This window comes from Cryptomeria japonica, chromosome 11 (genome assembly GCF_030272615.1).
Source record: "Cryptomeria japonica chromosome 11, Sugi_1.0, whole genome shotgun sequence".
Lineage (NCBI taxonomy): Eukaryota > Viridiplantae > Streptophyta > Pinopsida > Cupressales > Cupressaceae > Cryptomeria > Cryptomeria japonica.
The window spans coordinates 22954858-22980856 of record NC_081415.1 but is presented as its reverse complement, the minus strand read 5'-3'; the positions used below and the strand labels follow the sequence as shown (position 1 = coordinate 22980856).

The 25999-nt window shown below is 37.1% G+C and overlaps 2 protein-coding genes across 2 annotated transcripts; both read right to left on the bottom strand.

Annotated features, from left to right (window-relative positions):
• Positions 1-285: 285 nt before the first annotated feature.
• LOC131060317 (putative oxidoreductase TDA3) lies at positions 286-25999 on the bottom strand. The gene is made up of 2 exons (XM_057993494.2): positions 25046-25999; positions 286-739 (listed from the first exon to the last, which is right to left on the bottom strand). The coding sequence occupies exons 1-2, from the start codon at positions 25949-25951 to the stop codon at positions 617-619; spliced, it is 1029 nt and encodes a 342-aa protein (XP_057849477.1). The 5' UTR covers positions 25952-25999; the 3' UTR covers positions 286-616.
• Positions 2522-16552, bottom strand: LOC131070813 (putative oxidoreductase TDA3). Its single transcript, XM_058006471.2, has 2 exons — positions 15520-16552; positions 2522-3218 (listed from the first exon to the last, which is right to left on the bottom strand). The coding sequence occupies exons 1-2, from the start codon at positions 16415-16417 to the stop codon at positions 2836-2838; spliced, it is 1281 nt and encodes a 426-aa protein (XP_057862454.2). The 5' UTR covers positions 16418-16552; the 3' UTR covers positions 2522-2835.

Genomic DNA, 25999 nt, shown 5'->3' with positions numbered 1-25999 from the left:
TTGCTGGCTCAAAATATCCATGACAACTTAGTCAAAATTTAAAAGCGCAATCAAAATAGAAAACGTTATGATATTATTTATTCGTTTGTTTGTGAAACTGCATCATGACAATTTGTATAATTATATGGATCTCTATTTTAATATAAAAATCTATATTTTTATTAATTTGTGTTGAAAAACAAGTTTGACATTTCAATATTATAATTTTAATTATTTTGTTAATATAAAGTACTCGTTACAAAATTACTTTTATAAAAAAACCATTAAAATGAAAAAATAGCTAAATACCCTTTGTTGATTTACCAAAACCAAACACATAAATTACTCACCGTTAACATTCATTTATTAATCCTTGCTCTTGAAATTATTCTAGATACTGTTACTTTTGACGTACTTTATATTTTAATACTTGCTCTAGGGATAATTGTGAAGAGATGCGGTGTGGTTGAATGTTGTGAGAAGAGATGTTGTGTAGATGAGGGCAGTGACACCAGGCCAGCACTGAGCAATGCAGTTGTTCTGTGCACAGTAGTCTGCAGTGCTCCCACACCAGTTGTACTTACTGCAGCACCTCCCTGAGTTACAAAAGAACCTTCCTGCTGGGCTGCATGTTGGATCACCCTCCACACACTTGCTCATCATCATCACTATCATCATCATCATCACCATCACTATCATCATCACTTTCTTCATCTCCATCATCACTTTCTTTATCTTCATAAACAAAGCCAATCACCACCTACAAACAAATGGTTTGTATTACGGTTTCTATCAATCTGAGAAGAATATATGTAAACTGAACTAAGCAGACACTATCACCACCTCAAAAAAAACGGTTTATATAAAAAGCGTTTCTATCAATATGAGAAGAATATGTAGACTGAACTGAGCATTAGAAGGAGAATGCATCGATACCTTTAAGAATGTTAACAACAGGACTGATTCCTTGCTTGTGTTGGGATGCTTTGAAGCGCAAGAGGGAACTGTATTTATAGTTCAAGTTTGGCGATTTCGTATACCAACTGAGTGGATAAAGAATGCAAGCAACTAAAATAAAAGTGTTTGAGATGTCTGCCATTGCTGTGATTGGGCAGGCATCCTCAGTGCGCGCCTGCATTTCATATTATCTTATGTGTTATTAAGAGGTAGCATTTTCTTTATAGCCGCCCACCAAATAGATATAGATGAAAATTCTGTAACCATCTATTCCACTTTCTTTCTTTTTTGTTTAAGATCAATGCGAATCGCTTTTACTATGATTTTATTTCAGGTTTCAGGAACGAAAATCCAAGGGTATCTCTTCTGATTAGCTTAACATGGGATCTTCCTGCTAAGATTTGTCACAATACACGTGCTGTTGGCTCACAGCAGAATACCTAGTTAAACACGTTATATTTATTTATGAAAAAGCTGAGCTCCACTTGTCAAGTGCTATTATTTTTAATTTTATGAAAAAAAATTTGGCACATGGAATTGTCTTAATATAATCATATATTCATAAATACTATTCTTTAAAGTTAGGATTACTTTCATAATTTTTAATTATTATTTTTACACAAATCTTATACATTTGATTTTATTTGTATTTGTATTGTTTTTATACAATTATTATTATTCGTTTATTGTATTTATCCTTATATTTATGTTTATACATTTATTCTTCACTTTAAGATTTATATCTTTTTATCTAAGATCAATTTCGTGATGTTTTGGTTTGAACCTATATCGCATAGAGTGGACACTGTACATAAACAATTATACATGCATGTCCCCGCAGGAAAATGTTCTTGCAGTCTCTTACAAAAACTGAGGCGAAAAGACAAATTGTAGCATTGAAAGAAAATTGGAAAATAAAAAGATTTTGAAGTATTTCTACCTTCTTAGAGTTTTAATCTAGCCATTTTCTAATTCATGACCTACCAATGTCCAACAGGTAGATCTGTACCCAAAATTTGGACTCAACAAGGCACGTGATCTATTTGACAAAATGCATCACAAAAATGTGGTCTCTCGGAATGCCATGATTGCAAGATATGCACAAAATGAATTTTTGAAAAAGCCTTTACAAACTTTTAAGCAAATACAGTTGAGGATGCAATGGTAGGAAGACTTCTTTTGAGCCGTCAATCTAAAGATACTTCAAAATGTGCTCTTCAAGCCAGGCAGGCTACAATCATTTTTTCTTGGGAGGCACCGGTAGGAAGAAGGCAGGCAGCAGAAGCAGGCACCTACTATCACACTCAACTAACAAGACCGGCATTAACTGAACAACACAGACCAATGAAAGCTACAGAGGTTAACATTTCAGCCCTTGCTCCTAAAGAAGATTTTAGAGTACGAATTAGCTGAGGCATCCCATTGATGGTACATAAAAACTTGCTTCTAACATGTCATGTCATCATCAACTTCCATGAGAAGGCCCCTCTAACGTACAACCTAATCTAAACCTTAGTGAAAGGCAAAATATCCTGCAAATAAATTTGAACTAAACAGCTTACTCAAATATCAATGACAGGAGGAAGATTATAACCCTTCTACAATTGGCAAAGATCCATCATCCAGCAACAATTACCTGTGATTCAAAATGTTCATTTCTGTACAGTAAATAAGTCAAGAGATACATTTTTTACCTTTTAATGAATAAAAAATAGACTATACAAAACTATTAAAGGTACAACATGTACGTTTGGGTTGGTCGCAGGAAGAATATTTGTGGCTAGCTATTGTGGCTTGAGCTCCATGAGAGGAAGACGCAGTGCCCTTATTTGGAGATCAACCGCTATATCATTGAAAGTTGAGAGCTGGAGTGCAGAAGAATTGTATAAGAGGCTAGAGCTAAAAGACCGAAACCTTCTTGAATGCTCGCTTGAATCTAACAGGATCAAAGGGCTTTAAATCTACACTTTTTGCTTGTCCATCGATGATAAGTTCAGCCAAAGATTCTCCAGTAGCAGGTGCATTCAGAATGCCCCAGCAGCTATGGCCTGTAGCTACATAAACACCAACCATATCAGGAATCTTACCAATAACTGGTCTGCCATCCTCACAATAAGGCAAAAAACAAGCCTGCTCTGCTTGTAGTTCCGCGTTTCCTAAATGACTTGAGACTGTTTGAGCTACCCTCTGTAGCATTCTTATAGACTCCTTCCGAGGTTGAATTTGCTGAGGGTCGTCTGGGACTTCTACCTCCTCTGACATGCCACAGATGTATACCTCACCTGTTAAATAAAGTTACAACACAATATCAGTATTTTTATAAACAATTTTAAATTCAAACAAATACTAGGCAATAGTTCTCCATTCATTCAATCACAACCCTCCTGCTCAATCCTAGATTTCACATCTGTTTGGATTTAATTTAAATTTTGTGAAACAAGAAAACAATTTATTGCAATGGCAACAATCTATGGCTATTTAATCATGGTAATTAGTAAATGCTTTGGATAGCATTATGAGTTCTTGCCGCTGGAGCTGTTGCTCTGAGGCAGTTTTTTAATGAGAGATCAATTCCTGTTGTTTCAACTAATCATTATTCAGTTTTAGCCAGAATAAATGATAGGGCAAACTTTCACATTTTTTATTTCAAATATTAACAAAGTGGTTTATTTCACTCTGCTATTGGACTGGAATTCAGTCCAGAGGTATGCTTGTGACTCCCAATACATGAGAAGACGTGATAGACCAGGGCCTATGTTGCTTTAGTTCAGTTTTTGGACAGGCAGTCAACAAAGAATGTATGTGTACAAAAGTTGCTGCAGCAGATCTTCTCAACAAGTGTCCCTGAACAGAAGTGAGATCTAAATATGCATTTTGTAGACAGTTGTTATTGGACAGGTCATTCACTCGAGGGCAGGGTTGGGTGAAGGCTGTGGTTGATAAGCACTATTGCTAAGAGACGTCTCAATATTGTTGCAAGAGGAGGTAATTTTCTAAAACATTGTGTTTGGTTCTGTGAGCTACGTTCTTTTTTTCATGTGGAGAGTTTTTAGAGGAGGATTTTGTGATGGGAGCCCTAAAGCTTCAGTTGAAATGTAGCGAAAATATAGCTAGTGTAAATGTTTGGGACAAGCTTACATTTTGGCAGTTGCAGCAGCCATGGAAACCAGCAGTTTCATGATCCACATGGTGGAAGCCATCATTCAAATTCATCGTATTCTTGTGGTGGGTTTTTACAGGGTAAATCTTATCAACACACAAATAAGAGAGCTGCATAGAGGGCTGTAGAGGAAGCGCCCACACTGCTGCTGCAGATAATTGTTGCAGGTGTGAGAATAAGACAAGTTGTAATCTGGATCGGTTTTGGAATACACAACTCCCATAACTCCCCTGAAGTATTTGCCAAAGGTAATTAGTAATTACCGTAAAATTCTTCTTTTCTTATGGATCCAGTTGTGGATTTAATACTTTTACAGATGCAATGGGAATGAAGGACAAATTGGTTTGTAGGTCATACCAAAGTTTATCTACTTGGTTCAATCCAATAATTTTATACATGTGTTTAGTTTTGAGGTATATTCTCCTAGTTTTGTTATATTGCCTAGATTTGTAAGTTATCCATTAATCTAGATCCTCGTGCTCTACTTCCAATCTAGTATTGGCCATGGATATTAATATTAGCAGAGTGGCAGCAAAGCAGAGGGATCTGGATCATTGAATACTTGACCTAGATGGCAAATTTCTACCGCAGGCCAGGTCTCCTGGATCTGATTTTTGTTGTATGTTTTGAACACCCTCTTATTTTAATTAAAAAAAGGATTTATTTGCCAGTTTAGAGCTCTAAGGATTTCACTATAAGATCATTTGTTAAGTAATCAGACATTGTTTTTGCAGATAATCTAAGAATGATTGAAGGCATTTGGTGTGTAAGTATGCCCTTCTTCACTCTTCGTGACCTATGAGAATGAGCGGAGCACTTATGGTACTAGAGAACCGATTCTGCTGAATAGAAACACAAACGATACTGTTATTCATTATTATACTCAGTGAACGGGTTCTTCCTTGCAGAGCCTTCAGATTCTTTCTGGATTCCGCCCGGGTTCCTCCCAGGGGACTCAACCCACAGAGGACCCAGCCACCTGGGAGGAACCCGGGGGATCCATGGAAGACCCAGGCCCACGGGTTCCCAAAAATGGGGCCCACGGGTCATAAAATAACAAATTTTAATTAAAAAACACTTTTTTAATATTTTCTTTTTACAATTAACCCTACTTTCGCTTGTTGTCACATAAGAAACCTGAATATAATGCGGGTGCAACAAGGATTTGGGATCTAGCCCCTGAGTGTTCTGATTTAGATGCTATGGTTGCACAATTGCCCAAGTCCCTATAGACGCAGCAGCTATGGAACTTGAGAGAGACATAACTGGTAGGAGTGGTATTCCATTCAATAGTGGTTCAATTGATGCTGAATTTGAACCAATTGATGACCTTGGGCTAGGGTTGGATGCTTCAGATGAAGTTGAATAAGGAGATTGAATCCCATAGATGGCTTGTAATTTGAATTTTCATTGTGTCATGGCATTTTGAAACTTGAATATTATCTTTTTTGCAAATTATGAATATGTTATTAGTAATTAAATTTTGTCATTTACGATATATGAATATTTATTGGCAATTATGGATTTGTCATTTATCATTTATGTATGGTAAAGTTACATTGTATATTTGTATGGATTGTAATTGTATCATTGTAATAATCAATAATGGTAGTGATAGACTGATAGTTTATACTTTATATAATTATATTTTACAATTTTTATGTTTGAACATATATATAATATATGTGTGTGTGTATATATGTGTGTGTGTGTGCGGATGTACTCGAACCCAAACCCAAGGAAAAAAAAAATTTGCTAGATCCGTGAATCCGTACCCATACCCATACCCGAATCAGTAAATTAGTTATTATATAACATTTTTATCTGCTATTCAGATTTATACCCGAGACTTATAGGGCCCACTATCTCAATAATTTGTGTTGATAAATGAGATCATATATTCTCAATATGATAAAGACCATAGATGGAACAATCGCAGAGTACTCAGCGAGTGGTAAAAACTCGCCAAGTTTTTACCACTTTAACTCACAGCAAAAACTCGCCAAGCGGCAAGTTTCTATAAAAAACTCGGCTAGACTAAAAAAAGAGGCCCAAACATGTCAAAAAATTATCTATTTTTGTTTTTTCAAGTCAGTTTCATTCTCTTCATCAGAATATATACATGAAATACAACATTTAAGTATAAGAAAGGTCTTATACTTTAAGTTATATTTCATGTATATATTGGCAGGATATTTGAGAGTGGTTTCGGATCTCTAGGAGTTATAATGCAAATTCTAGGTTTTAGAAGATCTTTTAATTTTTCAGACATAGTCAAATTTCAGTAATCATTATGCTCCTATCAACATTCTCTCGTTCTCTCTATCTCACTCACTTTATCTGCCTCGAATTTTAGACCTATTTATATCCCTATCACTCTTCCTCTATCCCCCTCTCTACCACACTCCATCTCACTCTCTCCTCTCTCCCCCAAGATCTAGACCTATCTCTCTACCCCTCTTTTTCTCACCCTCAGACCCCAACGAGGAGTGCTACTCTCAACCTAATTTTAATTTGGAAATGCTTGGTGGCAAAGTTGGGGTGGAAATACCCCAAATCTCAAAAAATTTGCCCTTCGAATCTTATGTCAACCTTGTAGTTCATCCAGTTGTGAGTGCAATTAGAGCTTGTTTGAAGCCATCAACACGAAGAAGAGGAGCAAGTTAGCCCAAAAACGCCTCAATGACCTTGTCTTTGTGCAATATAATCTTCAATTGCACGTAAGGAATGTAGAGGAAGTAGCAGGTGGTCCACTTGACTTGGGAGATATAGATCCTTATAGTGATTGGACATCAGAGGAGCAACCTCCATTGTTTTTCGAGGATGACATCACTGATTTGGAGAGGCAAGCTATGGAGGAGGGGGGTGGATTTGGTTTCACGCTGGATGACATTGAGGACGAGGACGAGGATGAGGATGGGGAATCATTGCCAATGCCACAAGTAGGTGGAGACATAGCTTCATCTAGGATGGAGGTTGAGCCAACCATACCAAGCGAGGAGGCACCGTCACGCCCACTGTGGACTTCTAGGACTAGACCCTCTAGTTTTACCTCTCCCCTAGTTTTTGCTAGAGCTGGGAAGAGGAAGTTATAATTGTAATTTGTAATGATGTATTTACTTTTGGTTTTACAGAAACTATTTACTATTTTGCTTCCAGGCTTCCAGCCATCAGCATTCCTCATGAGGATGCAATTTTGTAGACACTTTGCATTTAAATATATCTAGAATCAGCTTGTTTCTTTTGTGTTATCATTTATTGACTCATTGGATGCATCTTCTCATTAAATTTTGCAAAAAAATGCATTTTTTATTAAATTTAAGCATGTTTTTAAATTGTCAAGTTTTTCCGAGTTTTTCCCGATTTTTTTTCCCAAGGGCTTGGCGAGTCGAGCCGAGTCGCGAGTAGTCCAACTATGTTCTCACCTGTCATATTCTCTAAGTATAATATTGCAGTGCAAATAGAATGCAAAAAAAAAACGAGTGTGTCCATCCTTGTTTGATTAATATTAGCAAACAGATGTTATATTCTTCTTTTTAAGTTAGACTAGATATGTACGGTATAGCTGGCTATTGAGGGGTAGGGAGGAAGTCAGGACAATTGCGAGTTTGTCACTAGATGTTATTTACTATTATCACTCCTATATGTCTTTCATTTAGAGTTTTATCAACTTACCGTGGAGGACAAATGATGCTGCTTAAAATTTTCTGTTCCAAGCACCACAGGGTTAATAAAGAACACTCTTGCAGTGAAATGGTCCCATAGAAATATTCTATTTTCAGCTTCCCTTCACTTTACAAACAGTTTTCCATCCAAAAAATATTTGCTTCGCACTCACAGGAATGAACAGTATACTTCTCCTGAAATGTTGGAAAGCACTTTTGCTCCCAGCTGCCATATATGGCTGCTCCATCTACCTGAGCATCTAGAAGTTTCTTCCGATGAGTAACTACTTTTTTTAAATGGGAGGGGGAATTCCATTTACTAAATTTCTCGAGGCTGTTACTGTCATGGGGGTGCCAGAGACATTAAATTTGGGACCCTCTTCGACCTTCTTAATAGTGTTTTCCTCTCAAATTTATTTTTAATCAAGAATACTCACTCTTTCAGCGTCACTATTGTTACTTGGCAAAAATTGTGCTTAACCAGTGAGTCTTGAGCATAGAAGCTGTGCTGAAAAACTTTGGAGAAAACAATTCCTGAGATCAATTCCTACTGGGACAAAGATAAGGCATTTCAGGGTGTCTCAACCATTTAGAAGAAAAGTTTTGACTTCTGTAAGAGAAACTTAAGTGTTTTATGCTTAGGCTACTACAAATTGGAAGATAAATTAAAAGAATAAATTTTCCTTTTTAACGTGCACGAAAGAAGGAAAGATACAGTAGATTCTAATTGACTTAGAGATCTTAATAACCAGAAGTCAACGTATGATTGTGCTTTTGTTATGGTTGGTGGAGCAATGAGTTGGATGAGCAAGAGATAGTAGACAATTGCCTATGGCTCCTATCAATGATGTGGGTAGAGTGCTCAGTGTATCGGGATTTGTAGATTTAATTGGCTTAGAGATCTTGATTCTTAATAACTAGAGATCAACAAATGGTTCTGCTTTCGTTAAGTTTGGTGGAGCAATGAGTTGGATGAACAAGAGCTAGCAGACAAAAGCCCTATCAACTACTAAAGCAAAATACATGGTTGCAACACATTCTTGTAAAGAATGTGGTGGTTGAAGAGATTAAGTAAAAGTATTTGCTTTAAGAGGCATATAGTGATGAAATATGATTCACAAAGTGCAATGTCTAGCTAGGAATCTTGTAAATCATTCTAGAACCAAGCATATTGCTACTGAATATCAGTTTGTGAGGGGATGGTCGAAAGCAATAAAGTTCGAATGGAAAAAATTGGTAAGTAAATATTGTTGGCACATTGACAAAACCAGTAAGCACTGCAAACTTCATGTAGTGTAGGGATGGATTGGGCTTGTCTCATTCCTGCGCATGAGATTGATCTCTTGGGTTGAATACCACACTCTCCCGCAATAAAATCAACTGGGAGAATGTTGGGACTTGGGTGATATTTATCATTCACCCACAAAGTGTCCTTGTAGTTGGAATTGTTTGTCTACATACTTCAATGCAATAATATGTAGTGAAGTTATAGATGTTGCAATACAACATGAATGGTGATTCACATGTGATAATGCTATGGCATATGTTGCAGCACAGCATACATGTAATGGTGTCCGCGTGTTGTAATTAGCCGATAGGCTATATAGTGTGAGGTTTCACTCGAAACCTGTCTCACGCTCCACACCACTCCCATTGCCGGTAAAATTCCACACTAAACAGCCCTCATTAAACCTCTGCCATCGCCGATTAATTTTGTCAGAATAGAGGCGAATGCTATCTCATACGGGAGATCAAATCCAACATAATCAAATCGGATATAGATTCGGTGATCAAATGACATCTTACCTCCAGCTCAAAAATTTGATCTTTTTTAGATTTTCTTTATGATCATTATAAATATATTGAGGCAGCTGAAAGGAGATTTGCTTTATGCTTTATGTTTGGTTCATGATTCCTGCTTTGTTAGGGTTCATCTTAATATTTTCTCACCAAACTCTGCCCATTTTTTTCTATGGACATCATTGGCAATAGACACAATTTGTGCAAAATCTTGAGGTGAGTTGCTTGCCATGGTTTCAGTGCGCAAGATTATTGTTCATTATGTCTAAGGGTTTTTCCTAAGTATTTGTGAGTTCAGGATTTGATTCTTTGTTGTGCAGATTTTTTTTTTCGATTGGCATGTGCAACAAAAAAAAATCTGGTAAGTCTGGTAATTCACAAAAATTTAGAATTCCCATTATGACTTCGACAAGATTGCATGCTTACATTGCTGTCTTATCATCACAGAGGATAAAATATGTTCCGTGCTGCATGGTTAAATTTGCTAGAATAACTGTAGCTTTGACTTTCGTATTCAAATGAGGCTTCTCTAAGAAGCAAACTAGCAAAGGAACCTCCCTCCTCCTACAGGCTTATGCATTAAATAAATTCACAGAGATATTTGAAGATCCCTCCTCCTACAGGCTTAGCAAAGGAACCTCCCTCCTCCTACAGGCTTATTCATTAAATAAATTCACAGAGATGTTTGAAGATGGCTAGGCAGAAGACGACAGTTCCAAGGAAGAAAAGAGGTAATGCTCATGCTCCTCCTGCTGCTGCTGAATCGTCCTGTCGTCTTCAAACTTCTCTTTCCTTGGATGGATTGGGATATCTTGTTCTCCTCTAGGTGAGGTTGTGAATATTAATTTGCAATCCATGGAGCTCATGGATTATGTTCCCTCTCAGATTGGGGCCCTGACTTCTCTGCAGGAGTTGGTTCTCTCTTCATATACTTTCTCCATATTTCTCTGGAATGAATATTTTCATTTTTTTTCCGGACAAATTGGTTTACCAAGATAGCCCACTATAGCAAGCATTCATTTATATCGCTGCCCAGGACAAAATCCTTGGTTTGAGAGCATCCTGGTATATCTCCTTTCATTATTGTATGATGGTTATCTTGAGAGATGAAATACCTTTTATTACTTTATCCAGATCAGACAAAAGTATAATTAATAGTAAAGAAGCAACGATTGCTTGGAGAAGCTAGCTTTAACCAACATGACCAAAATGATTTGGTCACATACATATTATAAAAAATAATATTCACTAAAATCATGGTAGGTGATTTATCTTAAATATTTTTGCATAAATGTGACATGTTATGTACTGATTTAGCATTTGATAATTAAATTTGAGGCAAACTAATTTATCATTTTAGTTGTCGAAAATTATACAATACATTTTTAAGTATATAGAATGCATATTTCTCTCTAACTTATTCAAAACTTTGATGGAAAATATGCAACAGTTTCTCTTGATGGTCTAATCCATTCCAATTTAAGATAAATCATCAACCCAATGTTAATATTGTATTTCAAATTTGCATGCACTTAAAATACTCTTCTATACATTAAAATATTGTAATTTGAATTATTATATCCTCTATTCACATATAAAATTGTAACATATTTATTTATTCAATTTAAGAGAAATTTGTAGAGCATTTAAGAAAATCATCATTTCGATGAAACTCAATAATCACCTTGCTAAAACCACAGAATCCACTACCTTCATTTATCAAAACAACATGATTGTTTTAGTTTTAGAATCAAATGAAATAGAATAGAAAATGAGGTGAACCAAGACTACTCTCTTATAGTTGTTGCTTCAATTTGTGAGCATGTGTAACTAGATTTTGCCTACTCATGTGCACCTCTCCACAAGCACATCTAATGTGGCTAAATTTGTGAAACTAGCATCATGTTTTGTTGGTCAAAGTGCACTCATTTTGAATGAAAAATGGGACCAAAATAATAAAGTGGTATTAGTGCTTCTCTTTTTATACCTTTGATTAAAAATATACCAAGTGTGGTTTCTCTTATTTTAGGCCAAATTATCAAAATTTCCACCATTTAAGGGAACATCGAGCATAAGTAATGAATACCAACATAACTTTAGCTTTCAACTATGGCAATATTGAGTATAATGAATGAATTTTATGTTATTCAAAATACTAAAATTATTGGTTTAAATATATTAGATGGTAAATGAAATCTGAAAATTAGTTTATATAGATTTGGGCATAAATAAAGTTTGAAAAAGTATTATATTTTGAATGTGTGGACATATCTTGTTTTTTATTAGAAAAGAAACGTTAACTAGGCGCCGACCCTTTACATAGTCAAAGACTATCAAAGAAAACCTCACTTACGGAGGCCACAAACCAACAAACAACCCCAAGGCCAACAAGGCCAAAATAAGCAAGAAACAAAGGACTTCTAGCAAATATCACTAGGAAGAGAACCCACAGAGTGGGGCAACCTTACAAGGGGGAAGGGAGGCACCCCAAGTCAACTAGAAAACCCCAGTGGCCACCCCTAGCAAGTAGACAAACCTCCATTTGCAAAACCCTTTTCACCTCAATAGAAAAGGGTCCCACCTCAATAGGAGCAGATAGGGAGAATGTCGATAAACTAGAGAGCCAATCGTGAATCCATTTAAAAGTGAAGCCACCATAGCGAAGAGAAGACCACCAAGAACAACCATCCACCTCTTTCACGCAGACAACCACCACCTTAATAGGGGGCGCATCCACCTCCATAGGATCTGCAAAAGAAGCAAATGGGAACCAACGAAGCCAAACTCCCAACATGGCAAAAGGAACACTCCCCACCTTGATAGGGGCAAAAATAAGCTCCAAGTCAGCCCCAAGGATAAGCACAACCCCGAAACTACTGCCAATCCATAACCAAAAACTAACATAGGCAAGGGGAAGCCCTTTAAAACTAATAGCGAACCCCTGGCCATCAAAGGTAACAAGACTATTGTCCATACACACTAAAATAGATAGTCTCAATGAGAATACAAAAAACAACCCAATGGTGTAGAGAATAACCACCACTATCCAAATCCAAAAAGCACCATTCCACCCACCTGAAACCAGAATAGGCACCATCCTCAATAATGCAACAAAACACCAAGAGCCACCCATTAGGCCCAGCAACATTCATGCAGGAAATGTGGGCCACCACCGCAACTCATCATACCATAGAAGGCAGTCCCAAAAAAGACACAGAAGGCCTTGCCCCAAACACGCCCCCAAATGAGCATCGAGCAAGCATAGCATAGGATGAACACCAAACATTGACCACACCACATAGTGGTTCATGCAAACGATACCACTATCCATTACATCGCTAGTCTCCAAAAATAGGGAAAGGCCAAAACTGTAAACCCCAACCGCCAATAGGAGCCAGGAAAACAAGCCTCCACAACAGAACAGCACCTGAGAAAGGCACTGGAAGTAAAGCCACAAACACTCCATCCCATTGTAACCAATAGGGGTTCGAAGGAGCCACAACAACACCACCAAGAGCCTCGTGAAAACTCCAAGGTCAGAGGGACCTAGAGAGATGCAATTGAGCACCGACAACACCCCAGAAAACAACAAAGGAGTCCAAAAAAACAACAGGTCCATGACGCCCAAGCTGCAGAAACCCATTCTCAGAAACACCCACACACATCTCTTCAACAACATAAGGCCACAAAGACCAGCCCTAGTGGCCAAACATCTTGAGAGGAGGGGAAAAGACCCCTAAGCACCCCCAGAAGGCACCCAAAACCAACTCCAAGTGGGTCAAGAAAGGGTAAGAGCTAAGCTCGTACCCATGAGCACCAGAGGTCTGCAGGAGAAACAACAACCGCCAAGAGCACCGAAACAAAAGAGCAGTAGGATGAGCCCATATCCAAATGGCATGGGCAACACCATACTCCAAAGGCCCGACAACACCAATGCACAAAGCACCAAGGGGTATGTAAGAAGATCAATCTCCCAGCCACGATAGAGTCAACCTGCCCCTTGAGAGGAAAGCCATTGCCACCGAAGAAAACACGACCAGAACACTTGCATAGCCCTGGTCGAACAACCTAGCACCACAACCATGTTCAAAATGGTTCCACCAAGCCCTCGCCACCACGACAATTGTCTCATGCAAACCATTGCAAGGGAAGGCACAGAAAGAAACCACCAACATCGATAGAGGAAAAAAAACAGGGGCCACAACAAAGCCCACGGGAAACAAATACCCAAAGTGGGTATTCAACCAAAAAGCCCACTCAGAAGGAGAGGGCACACACTTAGCGCCAAAGCTAGGGAAGCAATAGTTCCTTCCAAAGCTAGCCAAGCTAGGGGTAACAGGTCCCGAGCAAAAAACTCTACCCACACCAAAGAAGACCAAAACAACTCCTGGAGATGCATCTTCATCTTCATCAGTATTCAATTCACCATTTGCAACATCGATGCTACCGTTTGGGCTTCCGGAAAAGCCAGACAAAAACGCAGACAACCAAACAGCGCGCGCAAAGAAGAAGGGCCCAAACCGAAGGCCTCCTCCCACACCCAACAGGACCACAACATCCTCTGGTAACACATCATCTTCATCCTTGAGATCTCCATCGCCATCCTTGCAACCATTTGAATTTGTGTTCCTGCTCAGTCCGCTCATCCTCATCTCGCTTAGGTTAGGGATCATTATTTTTTTTGTTTGTGATGTATATAAATTTTGTTGTCAGTTGTTTTTTTGTAATCTAATTTTATTTTTCATTTTTTATCTAACACAATGAAGCTTTGATAATTTAGGAAATAATGAGAAAATAATATGTGCTTTCTTTGGGTTCAATCTTGTACACATACAAGTGAACCATGCACTTCCAAATTCAATCCTAAATCCATAATCTTGATCTTTTGTAGAGAAAAATCCTCTAAAACTTTTGATTATTAGGAATTTATTTATCTTTGTTAGCTAGAATTGGTATCATTGAGAGATATTTGAGCTCATTTGTCAAAAGATGATCTAATTTAATAGCTTTAAGTAAGTTGAAAGACATTTCAAGCAACCATGAAAATTCCTCGCTTGTCCTTAGGATCTTTGACACTAATGTAATGCTTAAAAATGTAATGATGTGACAAGGAGAGAGCTTTAAAAGTTAATTAGGGTCTTTCTTTTTTTCCAAAACACCTCAACATCACAAATTCAACGATTTTCCATGTTACCAAGAGTATATTTTCTCGCTCATAGTTGCTTTGTTTAACATATACTTTTTGTTTTCTACACCATGTACCTTTAACATAAGACAAGAGTATATTTTCTCACTCATAGTTGCTTTGTTTAACATATACTTTTTGTTTTCTACACCATGTACCTTTAACATAAGACCAGTCGTGTGTTTATGGGTAGGAAGGAAAAAAATTAACAGCAAAAAACTCTTTTCATGTTCGTATCATACAAGCAAAGAGAATTATCGACTACAATTTCTTCAAATTTGAAATTGTTACAAATATTTCCTTTAATTAAGTATAAGTAAATATATAATACAAATATTTTCCAAATGTTAAGACAATATTGTTTGTATTTTATAGCTTTATTACAATATTATTAGATAATAAAGGATATATACCTCTTATCATCTAACTTACATGTACCATTCTATCGGCGTAAACCCTTGCGCCCCTTCTAGTGCAAGTGCTAGTTTTTATACAACGTATGTGCACATTGATGATAAAGTCAATGAAATTTTGACATTTGTTAATTAGCATATTGATAGGATTATAATGTATATAATGAATGCCTTGTCAATATTATCATATTTGAAATTTTCTGTATTTTTGAAATCTCCTCTTTTTCATAATTATTCCCTAATAAATGGCCAATACATCCCATACAATTTCTATCTCTAAATCTTGGTGTGACAGAAATATTTATAAGACAAGACTCAAGTAAAAAGATACAAATAAATAAACTCGTAAGAAAACCTGACCTGTTGGACGTGGGTACACTTCGGGATCCATGGACACGCCCTCCGTGGTCTTATAACTCAAAAACAAAGCGTGCGGTCCTATGGCTTCGGGCACCTGTGGCCTGACCACAATGCTATGCGCCTTAACCCCCGATATCCTGCACAACCCCGATATGACCGAAAACTTAGCGGACCAGGGCCCCATTGCCAAAACCACACACTCCCCCAGCAAAACCTCTCCATCATCCATCACAACCCCTGTCGCAACATTACCGTCACTTAAACTCACTTCCTTAACCTCGCCCTTAGCCACATTTACTCCATACTTCTCCACAGCAGTATCTAGAATCTTCCGGGTGAAAAGATAGGGATGCAGCTGAGCTGTCGTCTGGGTTGTCCCAATAGAAGACGCACGCGTGGCAGGCCCGTCAACCCACTCTGGCAGCTTCACCCCTCGCTTGGGAAGCCCCGCCTCCTGGATTGTCAGGGCTAGGGTTTCAAGACGGCGGAAAGCGTAAGCAGTCGTTCCGCTGAGAAGATCCGCCAGGTGACCGTGGAGATGGAAGCTGTGGCGGGCTAGGGCAGAAAGCGGGCCTCTGTCGCACCAGTCGAGGGCTAAGAAGCCACCAGCCTTGCCAGAGGCAGCACACGCGGGGGCCGACTTTTCCACCACGGTCACCTGAGCGCCCTTCTGCGCTAGGAAGTAGGCAGTGCATGCGCCTATTACGTCGGCGCCACAAACTATCACCTTTTTAGGGGTTGCAGCGAGGTCTGCAGAAGATGAGGATGATGATGATTGCATTGTAGTGAGATGAATTTTAAGGTACCTCGATTTTTTTTTTCTCCGCAGCAGACATGGGATTGGAATTGGTGTGCAATTGCAGATTAAGGGTTTAGTGCTGCCACTGTATTGTATCATGGGGTTTTGTGTTTCTTTTTCCCTTTATAGCTTGTGAGATGATGACTTGGAGAGGAGAAACTGGTGTTGGTTCCGGTCAGAAGGTTGGAGGATGCCAAATGCCATCAACGTGTTTTTTAATGGTTGGGGAACCTTCTGTTGATGGGTGGGTTTTACTCATTTGGATTATGTTGAAGTTATGTTATATATTTAATTGTATAGATTTTTAGGGGTTCGTTTTATTTTGTATATTATATTTGGTATAAATTTATATGGGAGTGTATTCTTTTAAGTTGCTTTTATTGTTAAATTAATAGTAGAGTAAGGGTTGAGGCGGTTTGAAACTATCTAATGAAGGTTGGATAAAATTGAATTTCGATGTGGTATCTAAGAGAAATCTAGGTCTTTCAAGTGTTGGTTGCATATTTAGAAATCATGATGTTTCTATGATAGGTGTTGTACCTAAAAAACTATCTATTGTCACTAAAAAATGAAGCGAAATTTCAAGCAATTTTTTTGGGTTTAAAAATTGGTTTCAAATTGGGAGAGAAAAAATTAATAATAGAAGAGGATTCTTTATTAACAATTAATGTCTTGCATGGAGATTGTTGTCCAAACTAGAAACTAAACAACATTCTTCAATGTTATCATGAGTTACAGTTAAAATTTGAATCCTTTCAAATTGAACACATGAATAGGGAAGCAAATGTTGAGGTTTTAATAAATTTGAGTAGGCATGCTTGGTACCAAAGAATAATTTCAAAGGTAAGAAAATAGACTTTGGTGAGATCTTTCCCCTTGTTGCTCAGGTGAGTTTCTTTAAAATGTTGTTATCCATAGCTACAACATATGATCTTGAGATGGAGCTAATGGATGTCAAGACAAGATTCTTGCATAAAGGACTCAAGGTGAAATGTAAAAAGAATTTGGTTTGTGTTGCCCCATATTTGACATACCTAAAATTTGAACTTCAAATTGGTCTCAATGTTGGAATGAAGACCCAAATATGTGTCTATGCGTAACGAGTGAGCATGTGATCTAAGGTCGTTGTCAGTCAAAATATGAAAAATGGACGAGTCTTGAAAATTACAAAGAATTGAGGGAAATCGTTTTGTGAACATGTCCTAAGCAACATTTTATACCATATGACCATTTTTTGCCTGAACCTAGTTCACAGTTTGTCATATTTTAAACTTTCAAATTTTGATGTCCCTCGCTTTAAATCAATTAAAATCCCACACCCGAGGTATCGTCATGAGGAATAAATGATGGTATATGCGCATCCTCCTACCTTGAAAGTGTGTTTCGAATTTCGGAGCCTAACTCCTTACCAATTGAAAGTTATGGTCATTTTTCCTAAATTTGGGTATTGAATTTTAATGGGAAATATTTAAATTATTTTTTTTAAAAATAATTTAATAGTTTAAATGAGGTGTCTATATATTTCCTATTGAGATCATTTTTGGGGAAAAAGTTATTTACAGATATCTTTCATCTCCTTTTGTCTCACTTCATGGTCCATAACCTTTGAAAGTTTAGGTTAAGAATGCTTTGATTTTGAGCATTCCTAACCCAAATTTGTAACCTCTCACACCCAAAAAAAAAAGGGTTAGGATTGCTTCAAAAGTGAGCATTTTTAACCCACTTTTACAACTTTTCCAACAGAGCTTTAAATGCAAGAAATTGTCGTGAGTTTGAAGTAGTGATGTTGACAGACATATTTGCTCAGATGTACAAGAGGTGATATAAGAGCATATAATATTTGACTGGCTAAGTTCAAATCTTGCTGAGGAGATGATTGTACAACAGTTGTTTTACAAAATACCCAGCAACAATGTCGTATAGTCACCATTGCTGATGTGGAAATCATGATATATTTACAATCATGACAAATACTGGAGAAGCGGCTAGGTATCGAAGGTGTGATTGTATAAAAGAACAAGGTGACCGATTATATATGTCGTGGGCAGTAGTGTGATAACTTTCACCAAGTTCGAAGGTTGCATATTAACTGTTTTACAAAATGCTTCAGTAAACATTTAGCATGGAGACTTGTTATCGAGGGTATTAATAATCCAATAAATGAACAATGCTTTGCATATTCCCTATCGTATGAACCATGAAGTAGATGTATTGTGCAAATGTTCGATGGTATATGAAGAAGATCAATTAAGTGTTTGATCGATGCTTATCAACTATCGAGTTGGTTTGGCTAATTGTCATGCCTTGATAATATGTTTGTTATTGTGAGCAACCATACATAATGCACTAGTTGATGTAAAGCCAAATTCCACTTTTCCTTGCGCGGTCTGTGGAAGAGAAGTGAGTCATTTCACAGAATGTCACGTGATGCAGATTGTGGGAAGCATAAACAATGAACGTCGTAGAAGCATAGACAATGCACGTGAACTATTTCACAGATGTTGCGAAGGAGATGTGGAAGCATTGACATAATGCTTGCACGTGAACAGTTTAACAGAATGCTTCGAAGAGATGTCATCTCATGTAATGCAACGATTGCAGGATATGCACAAAATAGATTTCTTGAAAACGCTATAGAAACTATCAAGCAAATGCAATTGGCAGCTGTAAGGCCGAATTCCACAACCTTTGCAAGCATCCTTTCAGTCTGTGTCAAAATGGGAGCTTTAGATCAGGTTATGGACATTCATCAAAGCATAAAGGATAGAGGAATTTCGTCAGATGTTGTAGTTGCAACTACTCCGGTAGACATGTATGCAAAATGTGGAAGCATAGACAAGGCAAGTGAACTGGTTGACAAATGCCTCAAATCGATGTCATCTCATGACATGCCATGATTGAAGAAATGTAGATCGTGGAAGCTTAGACAAGGCCCGTGACTTGTTTGACAATCCACTTCAAAGAGACAGTATCTCATGGAATCCAATGATTGCAAGATGTGCATAAAATAGTTGTCGAAAGGTGGCGGGATCAAGACGGGTTACGAAGATCCATCGAAGCATAAAATACAATAAAATGGAGGACTTTTGTCTAATGTTGTATTTGCAGTTACCTTTTCAACTTTCGTATAAAATGTAAAGGCTTACACAAGGCATGTGAACCGATTGATAGTTGTAAAACCAAATTCAAATAGTTCTGGCAAAATGGCATGTAGGAGGTGGAATGGACAGTTTTGACGGGTCGCCTCCTAGAAATATTGGTTCGATGAATTTAACGATTGCAAAGATATGTAGAAAATGGGTTTTTGCATCAAATCACTTTAATGAAAAGGCTTTAGAAGTTTCCAAACAAATGTAAATGGTGTCATCCTCACTTCATAACAAGTTTGGTTTGTTTTCACCATGGTCAACTGATGCATTTGATATACTATTTCACTCAACAAGGAACGTATTGAGGGATATGGGTTTGTTATTCAATGAAGATCTCTCAAGATTTATGTATTCTAATGTGTATATTGATGTAAGATTATTAAGGTTCATGATGAAATGACATTACACATGTTGGAAAGTCAAAGATTAGCAGCTATGTCAAAGGTTGTAGGATTTGAAATGAAAGGTGAAATGTTCATCAATTTTTGCTATGCAACAAAGAGGACAAGTTGAGACAGTGGTCACCTCCAAGAATGTCTTCAAAAAGTATCAAAGGCAAAATATGCGAAGATTGCAAAAAAACATCAAAAAGATCGATAATCTTGTCTTTCTTCAAGGTGACAAGTTTCAAAATCTCATTTGTAAAAGTGACTATGTCACTTGTGTAACCACAAGTTAGAATTTGGACTTAGTTCTTGTAAAGTTAGTCATCCTCACTTGTTTCTAGCTCATTTCTAAAAGGTAGTTATTCTAAGTGTTGACTTGGATGGTTATCCCAAGTAGTTACACTAAGTGGTTATGGGTTGGTTATCAATGTAAACCTGTAAATACAAGGCTTTTTCATTTGTAGGGGGGACTTTTGAGAGGGAGGGAAACTTTGCAGAATTTCGATAGAGAAACTATGTGATAACTTTTGATGTTTATACCTTTGTACTTAAGGGTTTTGAATTTGTATATTTTCAAAAGAATGATGAAGAATACATTGAGTTCATAAGTCTTGAATGTATTTGTGAGTTATTGTTACTAATTTCTCATACGTTGAATTAGTAATCCCTATATGCATTGGTGTAATACATTGGTTTTCAGTTCCATGATGTATGTAATCGATTTGATGAAACATATCACTTCCTGGTACCTTGACTTGCATGTGCTAGTACAACTCATCTCTTCGTATGTTGAGGTTTATTGCACTTCATCATCATTGCATGTTTCAACCTATTTGGTAATAAACCCCTTTTGTAATCGCTATTAGTCGTGGAATCTCAATTGGTTTTTGTATGTCTACTGTTGAGTTTTTTTGTGAGTCATCTTTCCTTAATTTTATGTTTTCTCCTTTATGTACTTTCGAGTTAAAAGTACACAAAAATCTCAAATGCCTCTATCATACGAGGGAGCTGCCCCTCTCAATCGCAAAGGAATATTGTGGTTTTACTAGAATCTCTCCAATTGTTGGAAGGTTTGTCACTGCTCTTTGGGCAAACAAGGTCAGTTTCAAATAAACAACCACAGTGATATATCTGTTTACCAACAGTTTGCAAGCTTAAAAGGTCACCATATGGATTGAATTATTCCTTACATATATGGAACCAAAAGTTTGACACACATATGCTAGAATTGTGTTTATTAAGAGCAAGTAAATATTCACATTCAGATAATTATTTTATATGTTGATGCTATATTAATTATTAGAGACAATAAAGCATTAATTTAGAAAGTTAAAACTCAATTGTCTAATAAGTTTGACATGAAAGATTTAGGTGTTGCTTAATGCATGCTTGATATGAATATATACAAGAATAGAACCAACAATAAATTATGGTTAAACCAAAGGAAGCATTTTGATGTTGTTTTGCAAAGGTTTGGAATGCAAGAGAGAAAACCGATAAGTACACCTCTAGTAATTAGCACAAAATTGGTTTGGAACAATGTCTTAAATCTACTAAAGATTTAGAAGAAATGAGAAGTGTTTCAAATGCTACCATTATAGGAAGTCTCATGTATGTGTTGGTCTAGACAAGACCAAACATTACCCAAGTAATGGGAGTTCTAAGTAGGTTCATGATGAATCCAAGTAAAGAACACTAGACAATGTGTGAGAGTATTCAAGTACTTAAAAGGAACTCTAGATTATTGCTTAACTTATCATGCTTCTATGATGTGGGTAGATTGTTGAATATATACAGATTTGTAGATTCTAATTGTCTTAGAGATCTTAGTAACCAAAGTTCAACAAATGGTTATGCTTTTGTTTTGTTTGGCAAAGCAATGAGCTAGATGAGCAAAAGGTACAAGACAATTTCCCTATCAACTATTGAAGAAAAATGTATGGTTGCAACACATAATTGTAAAGAAGTGTTACTTGAGGTAAAGAACACTAGATAATGTGTGAGAGTATTCAAGTACTTGAAAGGAACTCTAGATTACCGCTTATCATGGTTCTAATGATGTGGTTAAAGTGTTGAGTGTATAGGGATTTGTGGATTCTAATTGGCATAGATATCTTAATAGCCAGATATTAACATAAGGTAATGCTTTTGTTATGCTTGGTGGAGCAATGAGTTGGATGAGCAAGAGGTAGCAATCTTGTTTGTCACTCTATAACCAATCATTTTGATATTGAATATCATTTTGTGAGGGAGATGGTTAGGAGCAATAGAGTTCAAATGGAAAAAATTGATATTCAAGTAAACATTGTTGACATTGTAGCAAAATGTGTAAAAACTAAAAACTTAATGTGGTGTAGGGATGAGTTGGGCTTGTCTAGTTTGAGAGCATGAGATTAATCTCTTGGATTGAATATCAAACTCTCCAATAGTAAAATCAAGTGGGAGAAAGTTGGGACTTGGGTGATATTCACCTGCAAAGAGCCCTTGTGGTAGGAAGAATTTGTCGGCATACTTCAATGCAATAATATGCAATGAAGTTATAGATGTTGGGATACAATAGGCATGGTGATTCGCATGTGATAAAGCTATGGCATATGTTGCACACATGTACATGTTGGTTCACATGTAGTGGTGTTGTGCTAGCAATCGCAAGGCAATTGAAGAAGAACTCACAACCACATATGAAAAATAACATGTTTGATGGAAGCATAAATAGTGAGGCAACAACACTTGTGATAAAGCTAGAGTTCATACAACACAATATGAGAGTAGGATAATGTTTTGAAGATGGCAAGAGGTACCACAAGCAATGAGAAATGATATTATGTTTGTTTGTGCTACTGCAAGTGACGTGTTGGCAATGGTTGTTATACAAAGAAAACATTGAGTTCATTGGCAGTGTTAAGGATATAACTGTTGATTCATAGTGTGCAATAGTGGCTGCATATTTAAGGTGATTTCCTTCACATGGAAATATCATACTCTATGATATGTGTAGCAGATTGACATCATAATATGGTCAAACCATAGTGGTATGTCTCTTGGTATTCCACATGTTGGTTAAACAATTAGATGGTTTTTCTTCTCATATGCAAATCTATATGTATCATCTTGTATGAAAGCACCACAACTGGAAGGTTCGACAATTGTGCATGCGTTGACTTGAACATTGTTGGTGTGAAACATTAAAGTGATTGTTGAAGGGGTATGATGTAGATCAGGTCTCTATTAGAGACCTTGTTGTATTGAAGGAAGCAACCACCTTGTTGTATTGAAGGAAGCAACCAACAATAGAGAAAATATGAAGGGAGCTAGGAGTGCTTAGAGGATACTACAATAACATGGGAAAAGTAATAGCAATATTTAATGTCACCAATAATCTAACGCTAACAAAAGTGTTAAATGATTTCACCATTACTACCTCTTGTAGTGGAACAATTCATCATGTGCATCATCAAGAAGAATGAAATATGAAAATTCGCTTCACTTCTCTAGCGAGTTCTAATCTAGCTCGGTAAGCTATGGAAGGAGCTATAAGTGAGGCTAGTTGAGTGGAAGAAGTAGTGCAAGTGGCAAACTAGGGGAATTTTGAGAGGAAGCATTGGGGTATAATATAATGTTGGTTGAAACAATTGTCGTCTAAGTGTTCTATATTTGGAATTTGAGATCTTGTTGATGTTTTTGGATCATCATGTTGCATGAGAGTGTTGGTATTTTGTGTATGTGGTTGTAAGTTTTCCTAAACAACAAGGTAATAGACCAATATATCATCTTATCGTGTATATATATAGTAAAATGGTGGAACCTTTATGCTTATTTATACAATCATTATTTCATGGGCAAGGGCTCCAATAGAATCCCCATCTATATTATCGAAAATTCATATTGTCAATTTCTTAAGTTAAATATAATTGTTATAAAGTAGGATTTAACAAATGTGTGATCTATATGATACATGAGAACATGTCCCCCACCCTTGTGGAGGTGTGCCTACTCGAGGCCACCTTGAAAACACATCCCCCACCATCCTCTATCCTTCATTTTCGTGCAATTCTATCCTAAATATGCAACAATTTTGGAGGGATGGCAAGCTGTCCCCATTTAAAAACAGTAAAAAAATAATTTAAGAAAAGTGTTGAGACTCAATAAGGACTAAACCAATCACTTTTTGATATATAATTTTTGTTGACATCTACCATTATTTTTTGTTGACATCTACCATTATTTTTTGTTGACATCTACCATTATTAAGTTTTTTTAATTGATCCTAAATATGATGATAAGACACAAGATGGAACTCTATATTCGACAAGCATAACATAAAAATTAAAGTATTGCTTTTCCAAGGCATGGTAACGACGATTGAAATATTATCTCTCCTATATACCTATATTGTTGCTTCCTTTAAATTTCTAATCTCAAATTGATGATAACTATGAGTGAGCAAACATTTTCTAATCAGGGAGAAGAGAAAATTAAAAATAACAAAATGTTTCGATGCCCATTTAAAGGCTTCCTCCAACATGAACCATATTCATTAATATATTCCAGTTTTGACTCATAGGAAGCAATTTATTGTGACATTTGGCAAGTTTCAAGTAATTGGGAAGCCCTCATTAAGAGTCCAATGTTATAAATGTAGAAATTTAAAAGATTTGGATGACTTTTGGAGCTTGGTTAAAAGCAATAAGATTATGAAGATGGCATGTGCCTTGAAAGTACATGTGGTATAAAAGGCTTTGATTTGGTTCTAAAGTTATGTAATAAGCTTCTATAATATACACATGGAATGCCTTGTCAATGTTATCATATTTAAAATTTTCTATATTTTCAAATTTTGCCTTTTTAACATAATAAATAACCTCCAAACAAACATTGAAAAAATGCATACCTTACCATTCCTTAAATCTTAGGATAACATAAATATTTATATAAGAGAAGAATTAAAGAAACTGAAAACTAAATACCAAGTTTTTTTTAATCATAGAATATAATTTTTTTAACATATTAATTTTTTAAAAATGACATTTTAAAAATATTTGTAGAAAAAATTTCTTTGAATTATTAAAACATGTGTAAAAAATCAAATAAATAAGCATATCATCCCACAATCCATCAAAAAAATTTTAAATAAACAAATAAGAAATAAAAATAATAAAAAAATTATTAACGAAAATTTTGAAAAATAAAACCTGACCCGTAGGACGTGGATACACTTCGTGATCATCCAAGGACACGCCCTCCGCAGTCTTATACCTCAGAGACAAAGCCTGCGGTCCTATGGCTTCAGGCACCTGAGGCCTCAACACAATGCTATGCACCTTAAGCCCCGATATCCTGCAAAGCCCCGATATGACCGTGCTCTTAGCAGACCAGGGGCCCATTGCCAAAACCACACACTCCCCCAACAAAACCTCTCCATCATCCACCGCAACTCCACTCGCAACATTACCCTCACTTAACCTCACTTCCTTAACCTCGCCCTTAACTACAGTTACTCCATACTTCTCCACAGCAGTATCCAGAATCTTCCGGGTGAAAAGATAGGGATGCAGCTGAGCTGTCGTCTGAGTTGTACCAATGGAAGACGCACGCGTGGCAGGCCCATCGACCCATTCTGGCAGCTTCAACCCTTGCTTTGGCGGCGCCGCTTCCTGGATTGTTAGGGCTAGGGTTTCAAGACGGCGGAAGGCGTAAGCGGTCGGTCCGCTGAGGAGGTCGGCCAGGTGACCGTGGAGGTAGAAGCTGCGGCGGGCGAGGGCGGAGAGGGGGCCATTGTCGCACCAGTCGAGGGCTAAGAAGCCGCCGGCCTTTCCAGATGCGGCGCAGGCAGGGGCCGACTTTTCCACTACGGTCACATGAGCGCCCTTCTGGGCTAGGAAATAGGCTGTGCAGGCGCCTATTACGCCGGCGCCGCAAACTATTACCTTTTTAGGGCTTTCGGTGGGGTTTGAAGAGGATGAGGATGATGACGATTGCATTATGATGGGATGAATTTTATGGTTTATTGAAATTTGTTTTCTCCGCAGCAGAAATGGGACTGGAATTGGTGTGTATCTGCAGATTAATGGTGAAGTACTGCGACTGTATTGTGTCATGGTGTTTTGGGTGCCTTATGTTGATGGGTTTGTGTTTTTTTATTTGGA